The sequence below is a fragment of the Bombina bombina genome, chromosome 12 (genome assembly GCF_027579735.1).
Source record: "Bombina bombina isolate aBomBom1 chromosome 12, aBomBom1.pri, whole genome shotgun sequence".
Lineage (NCBI taxonomy): Eukaryota > Metazoa > Chordata > Amphibia > Anura > Bombinatoridae > Bombina > Bombina bombina.
This window is the reverse complement of record NC_069510.1, coordinates 96,053,993-96,076,014: the sequence shown is the minus strand read 5'-3', so window position 1 is coordinate 96,076,014 and position 22,022 is coordinate 96,053,993. Positions and strand designations below refer to the sequence as shown.

Below are 22,022 nucleotides of genomic sequence, written 5' to 3'. Positions count from 1 at the left end.
ACAACAACATAAGCCCAGATAACAAGTTCTGACCAATCACACAGCAGCATAAGCCCAGATAACAAGTTCTGACCAAACACACAGCAGCATAAGCACAGATAACAAGTTCTGACCAAACACACAGCAGCATAGGCCCAGATAACAAGTTCTGACCAAACACACAGCAGCATAAGCACAGATAACAAGTTCTGACCAAACAGACAACAGCACAAACCCAGATAACAAGTTCTGACCAAACACACAACAGCACAAACCCAGATAACAAGTTCTGACCAAACACACAACAGCACAAACCCGGATAACAAGTTCTAACCAAACACACAACAGCACAAACCCAGATAACAAGTTCTGACCAAACACACAACAGCATAAGCACAGATAACAAGTTCTGACCAAACACACAACAGCACAAACCCAGATAACAAGTTCTGACCAATCACACAGCAGCATAAGCACAGATAACAGGTTCTGACCAAACACACAGCAGCATAAGCCCAGATAACAAGTTCTGACCAATCACACAGCAGCATAAGCCCAGATAACAAGTCCTGTCCAATCACACAGCAGCATAAGGCCAGATAACAAGTTCTGACCAAACACACAGCAGCATAAGCACAGATAACAAGTTCTGACCAAACACACAGCAGCATAAGCACAGATAACAAGTTCTGACCAATCACACAGCAGCATAAGCACAGATAACAAGTTCTGACCAAACACACAGCAGCATAAACCCAGATAACAAGTCCTGACCAATCACACAGCAGCATAAACCCAGATAACAAGTTCTGACCAATCACACAGCAGCATAAGCCCAGATAACAAATCCTGACCAAACACACAGCAGCATAAGCACAGATAACAAGTTCTGACCAAACACACAGCAGCATAAGCACAGATAACAAGTTCTGACCAAACACACAGCAGCATAAGCACAGATAACAAGTTCTGACCAAACACACAGCAGCATAAACCCAGATAACAAGTTCTGACCAATCACACAGCATAAGCCCAGATAACAAGTTCTGACCAATCACACAACAGCATAAGCACGGATAAAAAAGTCCTGACTAAACACACAACAGCAGAGCTAAAACATAAGTGTCCTATTAATTTGAGTCTCCCGCCCTCTTCTGCTTCCCATTCCATCCTAATCCTCAACTTTCTGTACCATGTGATCACTGCAGTCACGTGACTTCTAAGATGTCAAAGGGTCCTTTAGAGGGATGGAATCTAGCCGCTACCGCTCTTCCTTCACCTCTCGTAACATGTGATCACCGCAGTCACGTGACTGTTGTTAAGTGAGCGGGTCCTTTAGAGGAATGGAATCTAGCTGCTACCACACGTATACTGCTGGTAATGTGAGGTAAGATGTTGTTATGTTATCTATAAGGGTCACGATTAGCAAGTACTGTGGTGATCAACTGCATTCTGATTTAATGTTAAAAAAGGGAAACTGAACACTTTTATTTCCAACTGTCCAATTATTTGTTGTCTCCTGAATTGAAGTGTAGATTTATGCACTGTATGATAATGCATTTTCCCCCTCTCAAAAATTATATAGAGAAAAAAACTATTCGATGGGTGGCAATTCATGGTGATACTTCAGTATCATGGATGAGGTAAAAAGATCAGGAGCTGAAGGTAACTTGGTAGTGTGTTGCAGAGAGAGAAGAACTGGAACAGAACAAAACTGTATGGGACTAGTTACCTCAGTGGAAACAAGACAGACATGTAATTACAATAGAACAGAAGTGTATGGGAATACTTCAGTAGAGAAACAGCAGATATGTAATTACAATAGAACAGAAGTGTATGGGAATACTTCAGTAGAGAAACAGCAGAAATGTAATTACAATAGAACAGAAGTGTATGGGAATACTTCAGTAGAGAAACAGCAGATATGTAATTACAATAGAACAGAAGTGTATGGGAATACTTCAGTAGAGAAACAGCAGAAATGTAATTACAATAGAACAGAAGTGTATGGGAATACTTCAGTAGAGAAACAGCAGAGATGTAATTGCAATAGAACAGAAGTGTATGGGAATACTTCAGTAGATAAACAGCAGAAATGTAATTACAATAGAACAGAAGTGTATGGGAATACTTCAGTAGAGAAACAGCAGAAATGTAATTACAATAGAACAGAAGTGTATGGGAATACTTCAGTAGATAAACAGCAGATATGTAATTACAATAGAACAGAAGTGTATGGGAATACTTCAGTAGAGAAACAGCAGAAATGTAATTACAATAGAACAGAAGTGTATGGGAATACTTCAGTAGAGAAACAGCAGATATGTAATTACAATAGAACAGAAGTGTATGGGAATACTTCAGTAGAGAAACAGCAGAAATGTAATTACAATAGAACAGAAGTGTATGGGAATACTTCAGTAGAGAAACAGCAGAAATGTAATTGCAATAGAACAGAAGTGTATGGGAATACTTCAGTAGAGAAACAGCAGAAATGTAATTACAATAGAACAGAAGTGTATGGGAATACTTCAGTAGATAAACAGCAGAAATGTAATTACAATAGAACAGAAGTGTATGGGAATACTTCAGTAGAGAAACAGCAGAAATGTAATTACAATAGAACAGAAGTGTATGGGAATACTTCAGTAGAGAAACAGCAGATATGTAATTACAATAGAACAGAAGTGTATGGGAATACTTCAGTAGAGAAACAGCAGAAATGTAATTACAATAGAACAGAAGTGTATGGGAATACTTCAGTAGATAAACAGCAGATATGTAATTACAATAGAACAGAAGTGTATGGGAATACTTCAGTAGAGAAACAGCAGAAATGTAATTACAATAGAACAGAAGTGTATGGGAATACTTCAGTAGATAAACAGCAGATATGTAATTACAATAGAACAGAAGTGTATGGGAATACTTCAGTAGAGAAACAGCAGAAATGTAATTACAATAGAACAGAAGTGTATGGGAATACTTCAGTAGAGAAACAGCAGAAATGTAATTACAATAGAACAGAAGTGTATGGGAATACTTCAGTAGAGAAACGGCAGAAATGTAATTGCAATAGAACAGACGTGTATGGGAATACTTCAGTAGAGAAACAGCAGACATGTAATTGTAATAGAACAGAAGTGTATGGGAATACTTCAGTAGAGAAACAGCAGACATGTAATTGCAATACAACAGAAGTGTATGGGAATACTTCAGTAGAGAAACAGCATAAAATGTAATTGTAATAGAACAGAAGTGTATGGGAATACTTCAGTAGAGAAACAGCAGATATGTAATTGCAATAGAACAGAAGTGTATGGGAATACTTCAGTAGAGAAACAGCAGACATGTAATTGCAATAGAACAGAAGTGTATGGGAATTGGGAAATAATTCATTAGGAAAACGGTGGAAATTAAATAATTAAAAAGCTTTGCTCTGATAGCAGTGTAGGCTAAATGGTCTGGGTTGATAGCGAGCTTTAGCAGTTATTGTGGGAGGATGGGAAAGAGAGTGCGATTTGGTGAAACCTGAAAGATACGTGAGCTTTTAGAGAGGTTAGGGAAAGTGGGTAATTGTGAATGGATATAGAGGAGATGAGATTGAGGATATAAATGATCTAGAGTGCGGTATGGAACAGTAAATGGTCTGTAGAAAATACCACATTTTTTCCAAGTGTATATGTTTTTTTGACAGGGATGCTGTGCTGAGCCAGAAGCATCATGGAGGTGCACGACAGAACTATGAACCACGATAAATAGATGCCATAATACCGACAAGACCACAGAGAGTGGTAAGCCATTCTTTAGACATTTCCTATCTGAAACGCCCTGTGCACATTTACTGTTCTGGAGTCTGATATATTTTATAAGCTTGGGATTTAGCTGTTATACTTTTGTTCCTGTTCCTTTTTTTTTTTTTGCAAAACTATATTCAGTTTTAACGAACACCGACTTGTTCATTCAGCAGAACAACGTTTTAAAAATGTTTGTTAAATGTATAGTAGGGGAGCATAGGAGCAAAAATGCTTCTATTTTAAAATTAAATTCAACCATGCACATTTCAATGTTGACATTTGTTAACAATTTCCCGCAATTCCTTGTTTGATTGGTTGAAAGAACCCTCCACTACATCCTCCCTATCCCTTTAAACTAAAAAAACAAAACAATTAAAATCAACAAATAATCTTAAATAACCTCACCTCCACCCCTCAAAACTCAGAAATAACTAATACAAATTTGTGTTTAGTATCCCTTTAAGCTGAGTGCTCTCTAGATACGTAGGCTGTCCTACAGAAGGGTCTGAATAAGTCCTAATAAACTCAGAGCCACAGGGACTCTGAGAAGACTCCACATTAGCAATTTCTACAGCTTGCACTGCTCAGGTGTAGAAGAGGAATCGTTCTTTCTCTTCCTTGGTTCTTTTACGATGTCCATATCGCCCCCTCCCATGTAGTTAAACTGAGTACCTCTTGTTAATCAAAGTCAACAAACTCTAGAACAGAAACTGTAACAGATGTAGAAACCACAGCATCATCCATCTTAACAGATTTCACCTCCCCAGGGTCTACAGCTAGAGAGGTCAGCTGGTAGAACAAAACCATCCACAGGCTTCAATGTTTCCACCCTCTTAGGGTCTCCTGTTTCCTTGGGTTGCTGCTCCCATCTAACAGATTTTGGCACATCTCTGTTCATCAATTCCTGGGCAAAGCTCTCACCTCCTGCCCATACTTAGAGCATTGCCAGGCCAGATGATCATTGGCACTGCAGATGTTACACTTACGGCTATGGGGACAGTCCACTCCCCACAGTTCTTACAACTGGCCTCATACATACAGTCCTCTTTCAAGTGACCAAAACGTTGGCACCTCTGGCAGAAATGGGGCATACCAGGGTAGAATAAGTATCCCTGATTCCCAAAATATGGTGAAAGTCTGTGGAGGATATTTCATAAGAACACCAACATCACCCAGTTTGAACTGCCAGAACCTCCTGTTGCCATTGAAAGTGGAGCACTGGTGAAACTGCACAATTGTATTAGCCATGTCATTATCTGGCAATTTATCCACAAAAGGGTTAAACAAATGAACAACCAGGGCAGTTCTTTATGGTTTAACCACACTTCTGACAAAATCAAATCAGTTTCAGGTCAGGATGATCTGTAAGTTCTAAGGCCCTCTTGTAACAGTGATAAAATCCTCTGTCAAAAATGAAGCATCATAAACTCCTTACACAAAATAAACTAGCCCTCTGCATCTTCATCACCTTCCCGATAACTACATCTTTTTCTCTTCGCTCAGGAACAGTCTCACTGTACTTGAAAAAACAGGCGTTTTATGAGTTGTCACCGCTTTTTGAAATCTTTTAATCTTTTACCACTACTCGCCACTATTTAATAACTTCAGGCAATGCTGGCATCTCCAATAGCAGCAAACCCCAGCCCACTAGGGGAAAGAGGCAGGTCCTGTGTCATCTGGACAGCTGCTCTGAACTGTTTAGTTTGCAACAGCAGATGATAGGTTTGATTTGTTGCTAAGTGAAGCTTTTTTCTCCCAAGGCAAAGCAATATTCATTTAACTTATATGATGAAATACAAATCAAATGTGAAATGAATCATCTATATCACTGTATTTAGCCAAAGCAAGTCTTACTCAGACTTTCCTTATTTACTGTTTTTTTCATCACAAGTTAAATGACTATTGCTTTTGCCCTAGAAATAGGTTTGATTTGTATCTAAGCAAAGCTTATCTTCTGCTGATGTGAACTTACTATTTCCGCTGGCCTTTTAGTTAGGAACTGTTAAAAAGAGGCCATATATATTAAAGGGACAGACTATACCAGAATTCTTATTGTTTTAAAAGATTGATAATCCCTTTATTACCCATTCCATAGTTTTGCATAACCAACACTGTTATATTAATACACTTTTTACCTCTATGATTTTTTTGTATCCAAGTGTCTGCAAACTGCCCCCTTATTTCAGTTCTTTTGGCAGACTTGCATTTTAGCCAATCAGTGCTGTCTCCTAGGTAACTCCACGTGCGTGAGCACAGTTATCTATATGATACACATGAACTAACACCCTCTAGTGGTGAAAAACTGTCAAAATGCCATCACATAAGAGGCGGCCTTCAAGGTCTAAGAAATTAGCATATGAACCGTTTAGGTTTCAACTAAGAATACCAAGAGAACAAAGCAAAATTGGTGATAAGAGTAACTTGGAAAGTTGTTTTAAAATGACATGCCCTATCTGAAACCTGAACGTTTTTTTTGGACTTGACTGTCGCAATATAACTTGCAGTTTATCTTCTATTTCGTTTAGGAAGAAATAAGGAATTATAATGGAATCCGGTAGTACAGACCAGTCCGAAAGAGACAAAAGAATAAAAATCCATTTTAAAATGACTAGGTTTATCATGGAAGCAGGTGCGTATCACACCACATTTCAATGTTTCTAATGTTAATACATTTTTTAAACAAATTGTGAATTTTCTTTGACTTAGAGACTGTCTGTCTTCTTGCCATGTGCCATGTAGAACATCAGGCGTATAAATTATGTTTATCCACATCAGTAATGGTGTATGGGCTTGACTGGGAAATAATTGCTAAGATTTGCTGCCTTCTTATCCCTTCATCATTATCTATTTTTATCCATACCATTCTTAAAGGGACAGTAAAGTCACAATTAGACATTCATGATTTAGACCAGTGTTTACCAAGTGCGGCCCTCACAGACCCCCCCAACAGGCCAGGTTTTCATTATAGCTGTACTAGTTCAAAGGGGAAATAATCAGCTGATGGGTGAGATCATGTTAGTAACCATGGTTTCTGATCAGCTGATGTTTGGGAAACACTGATTTAGACAGAGCATACAATTTACTTCTATTATTTAATTTGATTCCTTCTCTTGTTATCCTTTGCCGAAAGCTATATCTAGGTAAGCTCAGGAGCTGCAAAGAACCTAGGTTCTAGCTGCTGATTGGTGGCTGCATATGTATATACCGATTGTCATTGGCTCACGCATATGTTCAGTTAGAAACCAGCAGTGCGTTGCTGCTCCTTCAACAAATGATACCAAGAGAATGAAGCAAATTTGATAATGGAAGTAAACTGGAAAGTTGTTTAAAATTTTATGTTCTACCTAAATCCTGGAACAATAAAATGTGGGTTTCATGCCCCTTTAAACTACATCTTTTATTTAAATTTACAGAATGGTTTGATTAGAACTCCCAGTAGTCAAAATAGTGCCTGGTGTAAATTACTATTAATGATTTAGTACTTTATGTTAAACGATTTATAACACTAGGGAGTGGCACCTCTTAAATCAATCCGAATGTTTAACCATTTAAAGTCAGTGTGGTGCTGGAGATCATAAATTACTCCAAACAATGTATAAAGTCAATCTCTCAAATATTATTTTCTTTTTTTTCCCCTCAAACACATAAAGCATCTACTCATGTAATTAGAAGTATAGACAAACTTATTCAAATATCTGATCATAAAAATAGCTATAGATTTGGGGATTCCCAATCCTAGAACTCTAAAAACAATGAGAGGCAGGAAACCTGTGAAGATAGCATAGCTTAATTTATTTGTCAAGTGTTATGTAGTATAGATCTATTATTAGAAGCATTCAACCTATTTCTTGGGTCAGTCACACACAATTACATATATATTTTTAATATGAATTCTTCCCAATTTCTTGTTTTCTCTTTTTCTCTTTCTTTCTCTTTTTCTCTTTCTTTCTCTTTTTCTCTTTCTTTCTCTTTTTCTCTTTCTTTCTCTTTTTCTCTTTCTTTCTCTTTTTCTCTTTCTTTCTCTTTTTCTCTTTCTTTCACTTTTTCTCTTTCTTTCACTTTTTCTCTTTCTTTCACTTTTTCTCTTTTTTTTTTTCTCTTTTTCTCCTCTCTCTCTCTTTTTCTCCTCTCTCTCTCTTTTTCTCTATTTTTCCCCCCACAAAATACTACTATGTTGCTGTACTATAAAGCACACTATAAAGATTGTAGTCTCCTGCCCAATAGCCAACTGAGGTTGGAATGCCCCCTGATGTCACCATATGCGTGCATAATGCTTTCACGTGGAACAAGGAAATCCCTGCTGATGCTACTATATCCTTGTTATTGAGTCTGTAGCTGGGGGAGAGCTTTGAAAAGAAGGCTGAGATATAGGGGCCCGTGTTTCTGGCGAGTCTTCGAACTCACCAGAAACACCAGTTATGAAGCAGCGGTCTAAAGACCGCTGCTCCATAACCCTGCTTGCCTGCTCTGATGAGGCGGACAGGAATTGCCGGAAATCAACCCGATTGAGTACGATCGGGTTGATTGACACCTCCCTGCTGGCGGCTGATTGGCCGCAAGTCAGCAGGGGGCGGCGTTGCACCAGCAGCTCTTGTGAGCTGCTGGTGCAATGTTAAATGCGGAGAGCGTATTACTCTCCGCATTCAGCGAGGTCTTGCGGACCTAATCCGCACTGTCAGATCAGGTCTGCGAGACCTTTAATAAATAGGCCCCATAGGCTTTTAAGGCTCTACCTTCCCATCTTCAGGGGCCTCCTTGTTCCCTGTAAAGCCATCTCAGATGGATGTGGTAATGTTACTAGGAGTTCTGCCCTCAGCTGGCGATGGGGAAGTAGATTGCGGTCTCCTTCCCTGGCTGCTTTCTGTGAATCTGCAGGATCTGTAACTGTTTATGTGCAGAAATAGAAACCTTTTTTTGTTTTTGTTTTTGTATTCCAGTGATGTTTGGGAAACACTGATTTAGACAGAGCATACAATTTACTTCTATTATTTAATTTGATTCCTTCTCTTGTTATCCTTTGCCGAAAGCTATATCTAGGTAAGCTCAGGAGCAGCAAAGAACCTAGGTTCTAGCTGCTGATTGGTGGCTCCATATGTATATACCGATTGTCATTGGCTCACGCATATGTTCAGTTAGAAACCAGCAGTGCGTTGCTGCTCCTTCAACAAATGATACCAAGAGAATGAAGCAAATTTGATAATGGAAGTAAACTGGAAAGTTGTTTAAAATTTTATGTTCTACCAAAATCCTGGAACAATAAAATGTGGGTTTCATGCCCCTTTAAACTACATCTTTTATTTAAATTTACAGAATGGTTTGATTAGAACTCCCAGTAGTCAAAATAGTGCCTGGTGTAAATTACTATTAATGATTTAGTACTTTATGTTAAACGATTTATAACACTAGGGAGTGGCACCTCTTAAATCAATCCGAATGTTTAACCATTTAAAGTCAGTGTGGTGCTGGAGATCATAAATTATTCCAAACAATGTATAAAGTCAATCTCTCAAATATTATTTTCTTTTTTTTCCCCTCAAACACATAAAGCATCTACTCATGTAATTAGAAGTATAGACAAACTTTATTCAAATATCTGATCATAAAAATAGCTATAGATTTGGGGATTCCCAATCCTAGAACTCTAAAAACAATGAGAGGCAGGAAACCTGTGAAGATAGCATAGCTTAATTTATTTGTCAAGTGTTATGTAGTATAGATCTATTATTAGAAGCATTCAACCTATTTCTTGGGTCAGTCACACACAATTACATATATATTTTTAATATGAATTCTTCCCAATTTCTTGTTTTCTCTTTTTCTCTTTCTTTCTCTTTCTTTCTCTTTTTCTCTTTCTTTCTCTTTTTCTCTTTCTTTCTCTTTTTCTCTTTCTTTCTCTTTTTCTCTTTCTTTCTCTTTTTCTCTTTCTTTCACTTTTTCTCTTTTTTTTTTCTCTTTTTCTCCTCTCTCTCTCTTTTTCTCCTCTCTCTCTCTTTTTCTCCTCTCTCTCTCTTTTTCTCTATTTTTCCCCCCACAAAATACTACTATGTTGCTGTACTATAAAGCACACTATAAAGATTGTAGTCTCCTGCCCAATAGCCAACTGAGGTTGGAATGCCCCCTGATGTCACCATATGCGTGCATAATGCTTTCACGTGGAACAAGGAAATCCCTGCTGATGCTACTATATCCTTGTTATTGAGTCTGTAGCTGGGGGAGAGCTTTGAAAAGAAGGCTGAGATATAGGGGCCCGTGTTTCTGGCGAGTCTTCGAACTCACCAGAAACACCAGTTATGAAGCAGCGGTCTAAAGACCGCTGCTCCATAACCCTGCTTGCCTGCTCTGATGAGGCGGACAGGAATTGCCGGAAATCAACCCGATTGAGTACGATCGGGTTGATTGACACCTCCCTGCTGGCGGCTGATTGGCCGCGAGTCAGCAGGGGGCGGCGTTGCACCAGCAGCTCTTGTGAGCTGCTGGTGCAATGTTAAATGCGGAGAGCGTATTACTCTCCGCATTCAGCGAGGTCTTGCGGACCTAATCCGCACTGTCAGATCAGGTCTGCGAGACCTTTAATAAATAGGCCCCATAGGCTTTTAAGGCTCTACCTTCCCATCTTCAGGGGCCTCCTTGTTCCCTGTAAAGCCATCTCAGATGGATGTGGTAATGTTGCTAGGAGTTCTGCCCTCAGCTGGCGATGGGGAAGTAGATTGCGGTCTCCTTCCCTGGCTGCTTTCTGTGAATCTGCAGGATCTGTAACTGTTTATGTGCAGAAATAGAAACCTTTTTTTGTTTTTGTTTTTGTATTCCAGTGTTGTCAGTAGAGCTGTAGGAGTCTTCCTTTTTAGCCAGTGAGCTTTGTACAGACTTGTATGTCCTGTTAATTTCAGTATCACGTTTTTATCCTTTTTCATGCAGAAATATGCTGTTAACATGTTAAGTAATGCTTTTTCATATGCCTGATAGACATTTGATGCATTTAAAGGGATATTCCAGCCAAAATTGGAAACCACATGGGTGCATTTCTGTATTGAACAGAAGCAATAGTGTAATATACATGGATTAGCAAAAATGCTTCTAATAAAAGCTATAGCTGTTTCAAAAGTGTATTTGAGTATGCACCGTGCACCAGCATTTTAAATATAACACTTGTTCGGAGAGCCCAAGGTGCTTGTACCATCTGGTAATGACTCAATTTCTTAATTGCTGACATGATACAAGTCCCACTGATGATCTGAGCAGCTGCATTATTTAAAATCTGGGTGTAGTGAAAATATCTAGCTATGCTTCACATGCACGTGCAGAGAAAAGTGTTAACACTAAAACAGTGATAACTCTTAAAGGGATAGTAAACCCCAAGATTTTATTTTATGATTCAGATAGAACATACAATTTTAAACAATTTTCCAATTTAATTCTATTATCACGTTTTTTTCATTCTCTTGTTATCCATTGCTGAAGGAACAGCATTCCACTACTGACAGGAAGCTGAAAATATCTAGTTAGCCAATCACAAGAGACAAATGTGTGCAGGCACCAATTAGCAGCAGCTCCCACTAGTGTATGATATGTGCGTATTCATTTTTTAACAAGGGATACTAAGAGAACGAAGCACATTTGAAAATAGAAGTGACTTTAAAAGTGTCTTAAAATTACATGTTCTATCTGAATCATGAAAGTTTAGTTTTGACTTCTATCCCTTTAATAGAAGCATTTTTGACTGGAATGTCCCTTTTATGCTTTATTTTTTTATTTTTAAATTGTCCCTAATTTATTTATTTATTTATTTATTTATTTATTTTATGGAGGAGATTATTTTCAAGTACTTTACCTTTTAATCCATAGGCATTAAGCTCGGGATGCAATCAATCCCTATCGCAACAGCATGTACAATTTACCACAAGTTTTTCCACGAAACCAGCTTGGATAACTATGACCCATACTTGGTGGGCATGTCTGCTATTTACCTGGCTGGGAAGGTGGAGGAACAGCACCTGAGGACACGAGATATCATAAATGTATGCCATAGGTAAGTGAGTATGGAAAGATTGTATGCAAACTGATAAGGACAACTCCTACAGTCCCATTGGTGGATAGTGACATTCCTCTCAAACATAAAATAAAAAAAGTATCTTTTAGCACATGAACAACAATTTTACCAAGTGCAATGTATGAATAACGAATTAGCGGAGCTTGGTAAAAGTCAAGATACGATCCTTTATTGATATATGGAAGAAACAATATAGTAAAAATATCACTAGAAAGTAGGAAAAAGAAGTTGCAATACATTTTTAAAATGTCATCTTTTAGATGCAGCAAATAATTTTTATTTATTTTCCCTTTAATTACTTTTATATATGTATCTTTTGTGTTAACATTTTATTAATATTTGTGGGGAAAAATATATACCCATACCACAGCTTTGTAATGGGTAATAGAATGTCAGGGAGGAGCTCCCGGCATTCATGCTGGTTTTAGGGATTTCTTTATAATCTTTTTGATTTATTTGAGCCTTGTAAGTAGGATTCCTGTAAGAAGCCGTGTCCAACAAAGCTGAAGGAGTGTTTGAGAGCACCTGTTTAGTCCGGTTACCTGGCCTATGCTCTTTAGTGAAGCCACAAGGTTGTCGGTAGATTACTCTGGTAATAAGGCCATAGCTGTTTATGTGATGCGATCAGCTGAACCTGGGGTTTAGGTTGCTGCACAATCCCCCCCATGGCAACTATGGATAAACTGCATGAGAGTGCATATTATGTTTCATCCCCCAGTGCTAAATGTTTACCGCTGAGACCTACTTAGGGGGCTTCCATCAGCAGGAGTGGTGCGTGTCTGGTGAATCACTGATTACAGCTCTGCCTGCTACTGCTATGCTTTGACCAGCCAGCCCACAGCTGCAAGCGATGGTGAATATGGATCAGAAGATGAGATGGGAGACATGACATTGCTGAAAATACTTCTGTTTGATCTGCCTATGTTAGCCTCACAAAGGAGGGACCTAAAGCTATTCGAGCAACAAGTGGGAATGAACGGAGGGGCCCGCACTGTTCATCAGCCCTAAGTCAGGAGCGTACGCATTTATTCACACAATAGATCTGTGAAAGCAGACTATTGCGATCTTGATTTCCAACATACTTGAGCTCACAATTTGAACCATGCTCCTGTCTGTAAATGAAGCAGATCCCTGTTTTTTTGTTCCCCATATTAAATTGCTCTGAAACATGAGATCTGGTAGTGGATCAAAATATGTTTTACTGCTTCTCCAGATTTGTTCTCTATTGTTGAGGGGAGTGATTACAGATGCTGTACATTAACTTTGTGTTACGTGATATGTAAAATGTATTTTTTCAGTTTGCTTGCATAGTCTTCATGATGCCTTTAGGCTGACTGCACATACAGATGTAAGGATCCCTACCTTGCCTCTTTTTTATATCCTGGTTCTGCTGTTTTATACCTATTTTGTGAGCTTATACTGCCTTGTTAATAGTACCGTGCTGTCAGCGGCCGGGATGGCAGGGTACTTTTAGTTTAAGGTGGCGGTTATCCTATGATATCAAAGAAGGATTCAGTTTTCTGAAGATCAAAATTGTATATAGCTAATTTAAAGGGTTAGCTTGACTAGACGCAGTTCGCTCAGCTTCCAGTAGCTCTCTATTAGGCTTGGCATTTGCTTACCTCCTACAGAACACACGTGTTACCACCTATTTACTACTCCATCCATAACCAGATATTACAGGGTACTGGTGTCATTCTATGTGCTAGTGCCATACTAGTTCGAGCATTTACTGTTACAGGTTACACTTTGTTCAGCCTTTTGTATAGCAGCAGTGGTCTATCTGCTTATTCTTATTATACAATAGTTATCCTTTTGGCACTCCACTTGCTAATGAACTTTATTATACATCCAGATTATTAGTGCATATGTTTTCTTATATTGGTAGTCCAAAAGTAATTAATCTTTCCTATTTTATATAACTGTTGATTACAGGGGCTAAATGAAATTACAAATATATTTTTGCAGGCTCCAAGAGTGACTCTCTATATTCATTGTCCCTCATTACTACCCCCTTTATGTATAATTATATTTTAAATGACCCAAGAGTGGTCATTTTCTTTCATTTGGGGTAAGTTCCCCCCCCCCCCCCCTTTCTTTTATTCTTGTTTTTATGATTGTTGCTTTATGAGCTTTCAATATAATGTCCAAACAAAAAACTGAGGTAATATAACAATATTGATATACACAACTGCTTATTATCTGAAATTATAATAATTATAATAATAGGTGACAATTTTTTTTTAGAATAATAGAAGTGTAGGTAGTGATCTTACCATGATCGCCTTCAGTATACAAAATGTATGATTGTAGCCATATCCCATCATAGCTAATTGCAACTTAAATAAAAGGTAACACTCATAGATTACACATTTATCCCACCTTCTTGCAATTGTCGTCATATTGAGGATGTAGCTAGAATATTCATAGCTAAAATATTCTAACTTCCTCATAGTAATAGTTTGACATATACAGTATGTCGGATTTTGTTATAGTCAAATATAAGTATATTTTATTGGATTTCAGTCATGGACAGATTATATATTTCTTATATCTTCTATATATTCTATAGATCTAACTTGCATGATTAAGATAGAGCATTTCATTTTAAGACATTTTTAAATTCACTTCTGTTTTCAAATGTGCTTCATTCTGTTGGTATCCCTTGTTAAAAAAGAATACACCCATATCCTACACTAGTGGGAGCTAGCTGCTGATTGGTGCCTGCACACATTTGTCTCTTATGATTGGCTAACTAGATGTGTTCAGCTAGCTGCCAGTACTGCAATCCGGTTCCTTCGGCAAAGAACAATAAGATAATGAAGCAAATTTAATAATAGAAGTAAATTGGAAAGTTGTTTAAAATTGTATGTACTATTCGAATCCTGTGTTCTAGCTATAGTGTCCCACAGATACAGAATGGGTTTCAGATCAAAACCTCCATGGGAAGGTTTCTTTGTCTCATGTTCTAAAGGACCCTGTGAAGGCTTAAGCCTTCTTTTCAATGTGTTAAGGATATAGAGCTCATGGGAATAATAGTTCCAGATCCCATTACAGAACAAGGCTAGGGTTTTATTTCAACCTGATTTTTGGTCCCAAAAAAATTCAGAAGATTCTACCCCTGGTACAACAGGGACAATATATGTCCACAATAGTTATGAAGAATTTGTACCTTCTTTTTCCTATCCACAAAGATCACCACAATTTCTAACGTTTGCTTTCCAGGACAAACATTTTCAGTTTGGTTTTCTACCATTTTAGTCTGGCTACACCAGAATTTTTTACAAAGGTTCTGGAAATTCTTGTCTGTAGTAAGAGCTCAAGGTATTTCTGTAGCTCCATACCTGGACAACGTCTTGGTGCAAAATCCCATACCAACATTCTTTTTGTTGTTTCTTCAGAAACATGGCTGGAGAATGAATGTTCCAAAGAGTTCTCGATTTCTCCTTAGAGTCTCTTTCCCAGGAGTCACTATAGACTCAATATCAATGAGACTTCCTTTAGCAAATCAAAGTTACAGACAACATGTGCAAGATATCAGTCAATTTCCAATCCTTCAGTAGCCCAATATATGGAAATCTTAGCATTGATGTTTGCGTCATCAGATGCCATTCTATTTGCTCGGTTCACATGAACTTTGCAGGTTAAGCCAAAGGTGCAAGGACTACAGTTTGCTTTCTCAAAGAATGTAACTTGGTCAATAATCATGACAAACACAAGTCTCTCAGGTTGGGGTGCAGTTCGGGGGCCCAGGAAAGCACAAGGAGTTTGGTCTCCTTAGGAGGCGAGGTTACCAATAAATATCTTGAAACTCGATGCTATCTTCAGGGTCATTTAGAGCTGTCCTTTTCTGAAAAAAGAGACTTATCTGCATTTCAATCAGACAGTGTCACAACAGTAGCCTATATCAATCATCAGGGGTATCTCACATTTCCATAGAAATGAAGGAGGTTGCTCAGATTCTAAACTAAGCACAATCTATGTACAATTTCTATGACGGTGTGAACAACTGGGAAGCAGGAAAAAAAAAAAAAAAAGAAAACTTCCCAGATATTTTGCGAGATCCAGGGATCCACAGGCAGCTAGCTATTTAGTCATTTAGTCTTGCTCTCTTATTTATTCCATCTGTTTTGTTCCCAAGTGTGATACCTCGGCTCAAACAAGAGCTCTCTTCATTAGTTCTGATTGCTTCAGGTTGGCCGCGCAGAACTTGGTTCACAAAGCTGGTACAGATGAATTGAGTGGTCCTTTAAATGCTCTTGGAGTATTGGGAATCTTTGCCTCCTCCTAGTGGCCAGGAGTTGAATCCCAGGAGTAATGGCTTGTTTACTCTCACCACCATGAAATAAATTAATTTATAAGCTAAAAATACATTTTTGTTTTTTTTCACACAAGTTTTATGATTATACCATTTTGTTTTTGTTGAAGATCATGCCTTTCGCATAAACGCATACCCACATCAACCTCAGATAAAATGGCAAACTCATGCAAAAATACTAATCGTGCTTGCGGCTTCATACTTTTGATGTTTTGCTGTTTTGTTCAATGCGCAGGTATTTAAATCCAGAGAGTGAGCCTTTGGAAGTGGACACAAAGTTTTGGGAACTGAGAGACAGTATTGTACAGCTTGAGTTACTGATGCTTAGACTGTTAAATTTCCGAGTCTCTTTTCAGCATCCACACAAAGTAAGTCCATCAGACTTTGTATTGACATTTTAACAACATACCTAATTATTTTCAGATAAAGTTAACTTTAACAGAAGCCACTGTTTAAGACGCCAGACACAATCAGGCCCATTTATCAAGCTTCGTATGGAGCTTGAAGGGCCGTGTTTCTGGCGAGTCTTCAGACTCGCCAGAAACACAAGTTATGAAGCAGCGGTCTAAAGACCGCTGCTCCATAACCCTGTCCGCCTGCTCTGAGCAGGCGGACAGGAATCGCCGGAAATCAACCCGATCGGGTTGATTGACACCTCCCTGCTGGCGGCCGATTGGCCGCGAGTCAGCAGGGGGCGGCGTTGCACCAGCAGCTCTTGTGAGCTGCTGGTGCAATGTTAAATGCGGAGAGCGTATTGCTCTCCGCATTTAGCAAAGTCTTGCGGACCTGATCCGACACTGCGGATCAGGTCCGCAAGACCTTTGATAAATTGGGGCCAATGTGTTGATTTTCCGTTGTGAATACTTTTAACGTGTCAGACTGATCCACTTGTATAGAAATGTTATTCTTGTTAACCCCTTAAGGACACTGCTTCAATTTGCTCAAGTAATAATGCTATCTTTGGTCATTAAGGGGTTAAACAGAATTTGGGATATCACCTTAGAAGTTTAGTGCCATATCTGTGTACTAGGGACAGTGCCTGCTATTGGTCACTAGTTCATGATAGCTCTTCATTAAAGGGACACTAAACCCAAATTTTTTCTTTCATGATTCAGATAGAGCAGGCAATTGTAAGCAACTTTCTATTATCAATTTTTCTTCGTTGTCTTGCTATCTTTATTTAAAAAGGAGGAATTTAAAGCTTAGGCGACGGCCCGTTTTAGGTTCAGCACCATGGATAGCGCTTGTTTATTGGTGACTGACATTTAGCTATTCCCTGCTTTTCTGTCATTTTACAACAAATCCCTGTGTGTGTGTGTGTGTGTGTATATATATATATATATATATATATATATATATATATATATTGAGCACTTGATTTTAGTCTGTTAAAATTAAGTCCTGCATTTTTTGTAATGATTTTTCCCAATGTCTCAATTCTAATGTCTAGTTTATTGCCATGTGATGCTCACTCCTTATCAATACTTGCTATAACTCTAAAATTTATAGTTTTCTTATGTCACAGTTTTAACCCCCTCCAAATTTTATTGTCTGTTTACTTAACTCATCTCACCCTGACCAGATTCTAACATTCCAATTGGCCTTACCAACTGTCTTTGATTAGCAATTAAGTAAATTTAGTGGACTCAGCTGACTGCCCTACCTGTATATATTTCAGACTAGTTAGGGGATGTGCATTGCACAGGGGTGTGTGCATTGGTAACAGGGCAGTGTACTTTTTAACAATAGCATATGTTCACATTTTCGATGTGAACATTTTATAAGTGAGGCATTAATTTTTAAGAATTATACAAGAATTGAACAAGGATTGGGCAAGGGGCAAGACACAAGGCAAGTACTCTTGTATTACTATGTTTTATGTATCTCATTGTATCCTTTTGCAAGTGCTGCTGTAACACTGTGTCTTATGTGTTTACTTGGTTCCCACTTTCAGAATAATGCTCAATATCTTCATATTCCTTTTTGCTACCTCTTGTCTCTATAACAAACTACATTAATCAGTTACTCCTTCTCCCTCTCCACCTGCACTGTTCATTAGCCCATCTCTCTTATACTCACCTTACTTTTGTACTCATGAACTCTACTTATTCCTAAATACTCTTTCTCCCCCCTGCACTTCAGTTAAACAACAGTCTCATTACTGCAAATCTGCTTCTCATCTCATGTCACTCTCCCTCTTGCTCATACTAGCTGCTGGCGACATCTCCCCTAATCCTGGTCCCTCCCAACCTCCTAACCTTTCGCATCCTTGTGTGCCTTTCAATAGACTTCATAAACTAAACTCTGGTAACCTTAATCTCATTCCTCTTACATCTAAAAACCCCTCCCCCTTCACTTGTGCACTCTGGAACTCTCGCTCTGTCTGCAACAAGCTAACTTCTATCCATGATCTCTTTATCTCCCACTCTCTTAACCTTCTGGCTCTTACAGAAACCTGGCTCTCTACTTCAGACACAGCATCCACTGCTGCACTGTCACATGGGGGTCTCCATTTCAGCCACACTCCTAGTTCTGGCAATAGACAAGGAGGTGGTGTCGGTATTTTACTTTCCTCTCGTTGCACCTGCCAACAAATACAGCCCTTCTCTTCACTCACATTTTCTTCATTTGAAGCACACATGATTCGGTTATTCTCTCCCCTCTCTATACGTGTTGCAGTCATAATCTGCCCCCCTGGCTCCCCAACTCAATTTTTAGATCACTTTGCTGCCTGGCTTCCTTATTTCCTTTCCTCAGACACCCCTGCCCTCATTCTTGGCGACTTCAACATCCCCCTTAACAATCCCACTGCCTCATCTGCTAAACAACTTCTGCAACTCACTTCCTCTTTCGGTCTGTCACAATGGACTGATTCTCCCACTCACAAAGACGATCACTCCCTTGACCTGATCTTTAGCTATCGATGCACTCTCTCAAACTTCTCAAACTCCCCTTTTCCTCTTTCTGACCACCATCTCCTTACCTGCAACATATCATCCCTTCCTACAACTCTCCCGCCTTCTACTCCTCACACCAAACTTCACAGAAGCATTAGGTCTTTAGATCAGCAACAACTTGCTAATTCCATTCAACCGCTCCTCTCATCCTTCTCCTCCTTTTCCTGCCCTGAACAATCTATCTGCCACTATAATTCCACCCTTATATCCGTCCTTGACAATCTCGCCCCTCTTACCACTGCTAGGAAATCACACACTCATCCCCAGCCCTGGCATACTCCTCTGACACGGTACCTACGCAGATGTTCCCGTACTGCACTTCATTAACAAAATGGATTCCATCAGACATGAAATCAGCTCTCAACACAATTCCATTCTCTCCCCCCCTCAAATACTCTCACTCAACCACAACCCTCATAACCTGAAACTTAGTTCATTCTCCCCTGTTACTGAGGAAGAAGTTTCGGCACTAATACTGCGCTCTCACCTCACTACCTGTCCCCTTGACCCTATCCCCTCACAGCTGCTCCCCTCTCTCTCTGCTACCCTTACCCCTATACTAACACACATTTTCAACCTCTCCCTCAGCACTGGTACATTTCCCTCATCATTGAAACATGCACTGGTCACACCTATCCTCAAAAAACCTTCCCTTGATCCTACCTCCCCATCCAACTACCGCCCAATTTCCCTCCTCCCTCTTGCTTCAAAGCTTCTCGAAAAACGAGTATATGCACGCCTATCCCATTTCCTTACGTTAAACTCCCTTCTTGACCCGCTGCAATCTGGATTTCGTCCCTATCACTCCACAAAGACAGCTATTGTTAAGGTCACCAACGACCTACTTACAGCTAAATCAAAAGGCCACTTCTCTCTGCTTATCCTCCTTGATCTGTCCGCAGCCTTTGACACTGTCGACCACCCTCTTTTGCTCCAAACCCTCCAATCCTTCGGCATCTGTGACACAGCCCTTTCGTGGCTCTCTTCCTACCTGTCAAACCGTACCTTCAGTGTAGCCTTCTCTGGGGCCTCCTCTGCCCCGTCACACCTTTCTGTCGGAGTACCGCAAGGCTCTGTCCTCGGTCCTCTTCTCAATCTATACGTCATCACTAGGTTCCCTTATTAAGTCCCACGGTTTCCAATATCATTTGTATGCTGATGACACCCAAATCTACTTCTCTGCACCAGAACTATCTCCTTCCTTGCTAACCCGTGTCACTAACTGTCTTTCTCACATCTCTTCCTGGATGTCCTCTCACTACCTCAAGCTAAATCTCTCCAAAACTGAGCTCCTCATTTTCCCCCCTTCTTCCAAAATCTCCACCCCCAATATCTCTATAACTGTCGACAACTCCATCATAACCCCTACCCCGCATGCCCGATGTCTCGGGGTCACATTTGACTCAGATCTTTCCTTCACTCCTCACATTCAGTCCTTGGCTACAGCCTGCCGCTTCCACCTTAAAAACATCTCTAAAATTAGACACTTCCTTACACAAGACACAACTAAGATTTTAATCCACTCTCTCATTCTTTCCCGCCTTGATTACTGCAACTCTGTCCTCTCTGGTCTCCCCACCTGCCGCCTAGCTCCTTTACAATCCATAATAAATGCCTCTGCCAGACTCATCTTCCTTACACGTCTTTCTTCATCTGCTGCGCCTCTCTGCCAATCCCTTCACTGACTTCCTCTTGCCTCTAGGATCAAACACAAAACTCTCACTCTTACATACAAAGCCCTCAACTGCACTACTCCCCCCTACATCTCAGACCTTGTCTCCAGATACTCTCCCTCCCGTCCCCTTCGCTCTGCTCATGACCTCCTACTCTCCTCCTCTCTTGTCACCTCATCACACTCCCGTTTACAGGACTTCTCCAGACTGGCTCCCATCTTATGGAACACTCTGCCTCGCTCCACAAGACTCTCTTCTAGTTTTAAAAGCTTCAAGTGCTCCCTAAAGACTCTACTGTTCAGGGACGCATACAACCTACGCTAACCTTTCCTAATACCAGTTCCTCTCCTCCACTGCAATCCCCTGAACCCTCTTAGCATGTAAGCCTAAAAGTCCAGCTGTTTGTAGTTCACCTTCTTAAGAGCTGACTACAACAGTGCAACTCTTGGCAGGGCCCTCTACCCTATAATTGTTTTGTTGTACTCCCCCTTTGTTTATAGCGCTGCGGAATCTGTTGGCGCTCTACAAATAACCAATAATAATAATTTAGCCACCAATAAGCAAGCATAACCGAGGTTCTGTACCAAGAATGGGCTGGCTCCTATGCTTTACATTTCTGCTTTTTAAATAAAGATAGCAAGAGAACGAAGAAAAATCGATAATAGGAGTAAATTAGAAAGTTGCTTAAAATTTCATGCTCTGAGATATAAAAGAAAACATTTGAGTTTAGTATCCCTTTAAATAAAGTAACAGGTCTTATTTCAGAGGCATATATTGTATTAGTGCACAGTGTGGTGGGATTGTATTTTTAAATAACTTTCTCATTCTTTGTAGAAATATATTTCATTAAAGTTATTTTTTTGAGGAAGGTATTATGGACAAATGACAAAATAGTAAAGGTCTTTCATTTGGAAAACAAATTGTAATTCTATACACAGAAATCGCTTCAGGAGGCTTCTTACAGGAGCTTTTCTTAAATATCACACACCTTAGACTGGTTCAAGATAAATCGTGTTTATTGATGACTCTGGGGCCGATTTATCACGGCCCGAATGGTGCCTTATGCTGCTCCTTAACTCATACGCCTCTGAGGCATTGGACAGCAATCCGTACGATCGAGTTAACTGACACCCCCTACTAGCAGCCCATTGGCCGCGAATCTGCAGGGGGTGGCATTGCACAAGCATTTCACGAGAAAGCTCTGAATACCTCCCAGTCACATGAACTGTTGACCAAATATGTTTGTATTTT

General features: G+C 39.5%; 1 protein-coding gene across 4 annotated transcripts in view; it reads left to right on the top strand.

The window, feature by feature from the left end:
- The first annotated feature begins 1,301 nt into the window (after nucleotides 1-1,301).
- Nucleotides 1,302-22,022, top strand: part of CCNQ (cyclin Q) — a 48,123-nt gene continuing 27,402 nt past the window's right edge. The window contains exons 1-6 of one of the 4 annotated variants that reach the window (XM_053695750.1): nucleotides 1,324-1,366; nucleotides 1,565-1,644; nucleotides 3,677-3,773; nucleotides 6,302-6,405; nucleotides 11,619-11,802; nucleotides 16,377-16,509. In XM_053695750.1, coding sequence (XP_053551725.1) covers nucleotides 6,321-6,405; nucleotides 11,619-11,802; nucleotides 16,377-16,509 — 402 coding nt within the window. In that variant the 5' untranslated portion in view covers nucleotides 1,324-1,366; nucleotides 1,565-1,644; nucleotides 3,677-3,773; nucleotides 6,302-6,320. Of the gene's footprint in view, nucleotides 1,367-1,564; nucleotides 1,735-3,676; nucleotides 3,774-6,301; nucleotides 6,406-11,618; nucleotides 11,803-16,376; nucleotides 16,510-22,022 lie in introns of those variants that run through there. The other 3 variants (XM_053695748.1, XM_053695747.1, XM_053695751.1) reach the window with 3 other exon arrangements.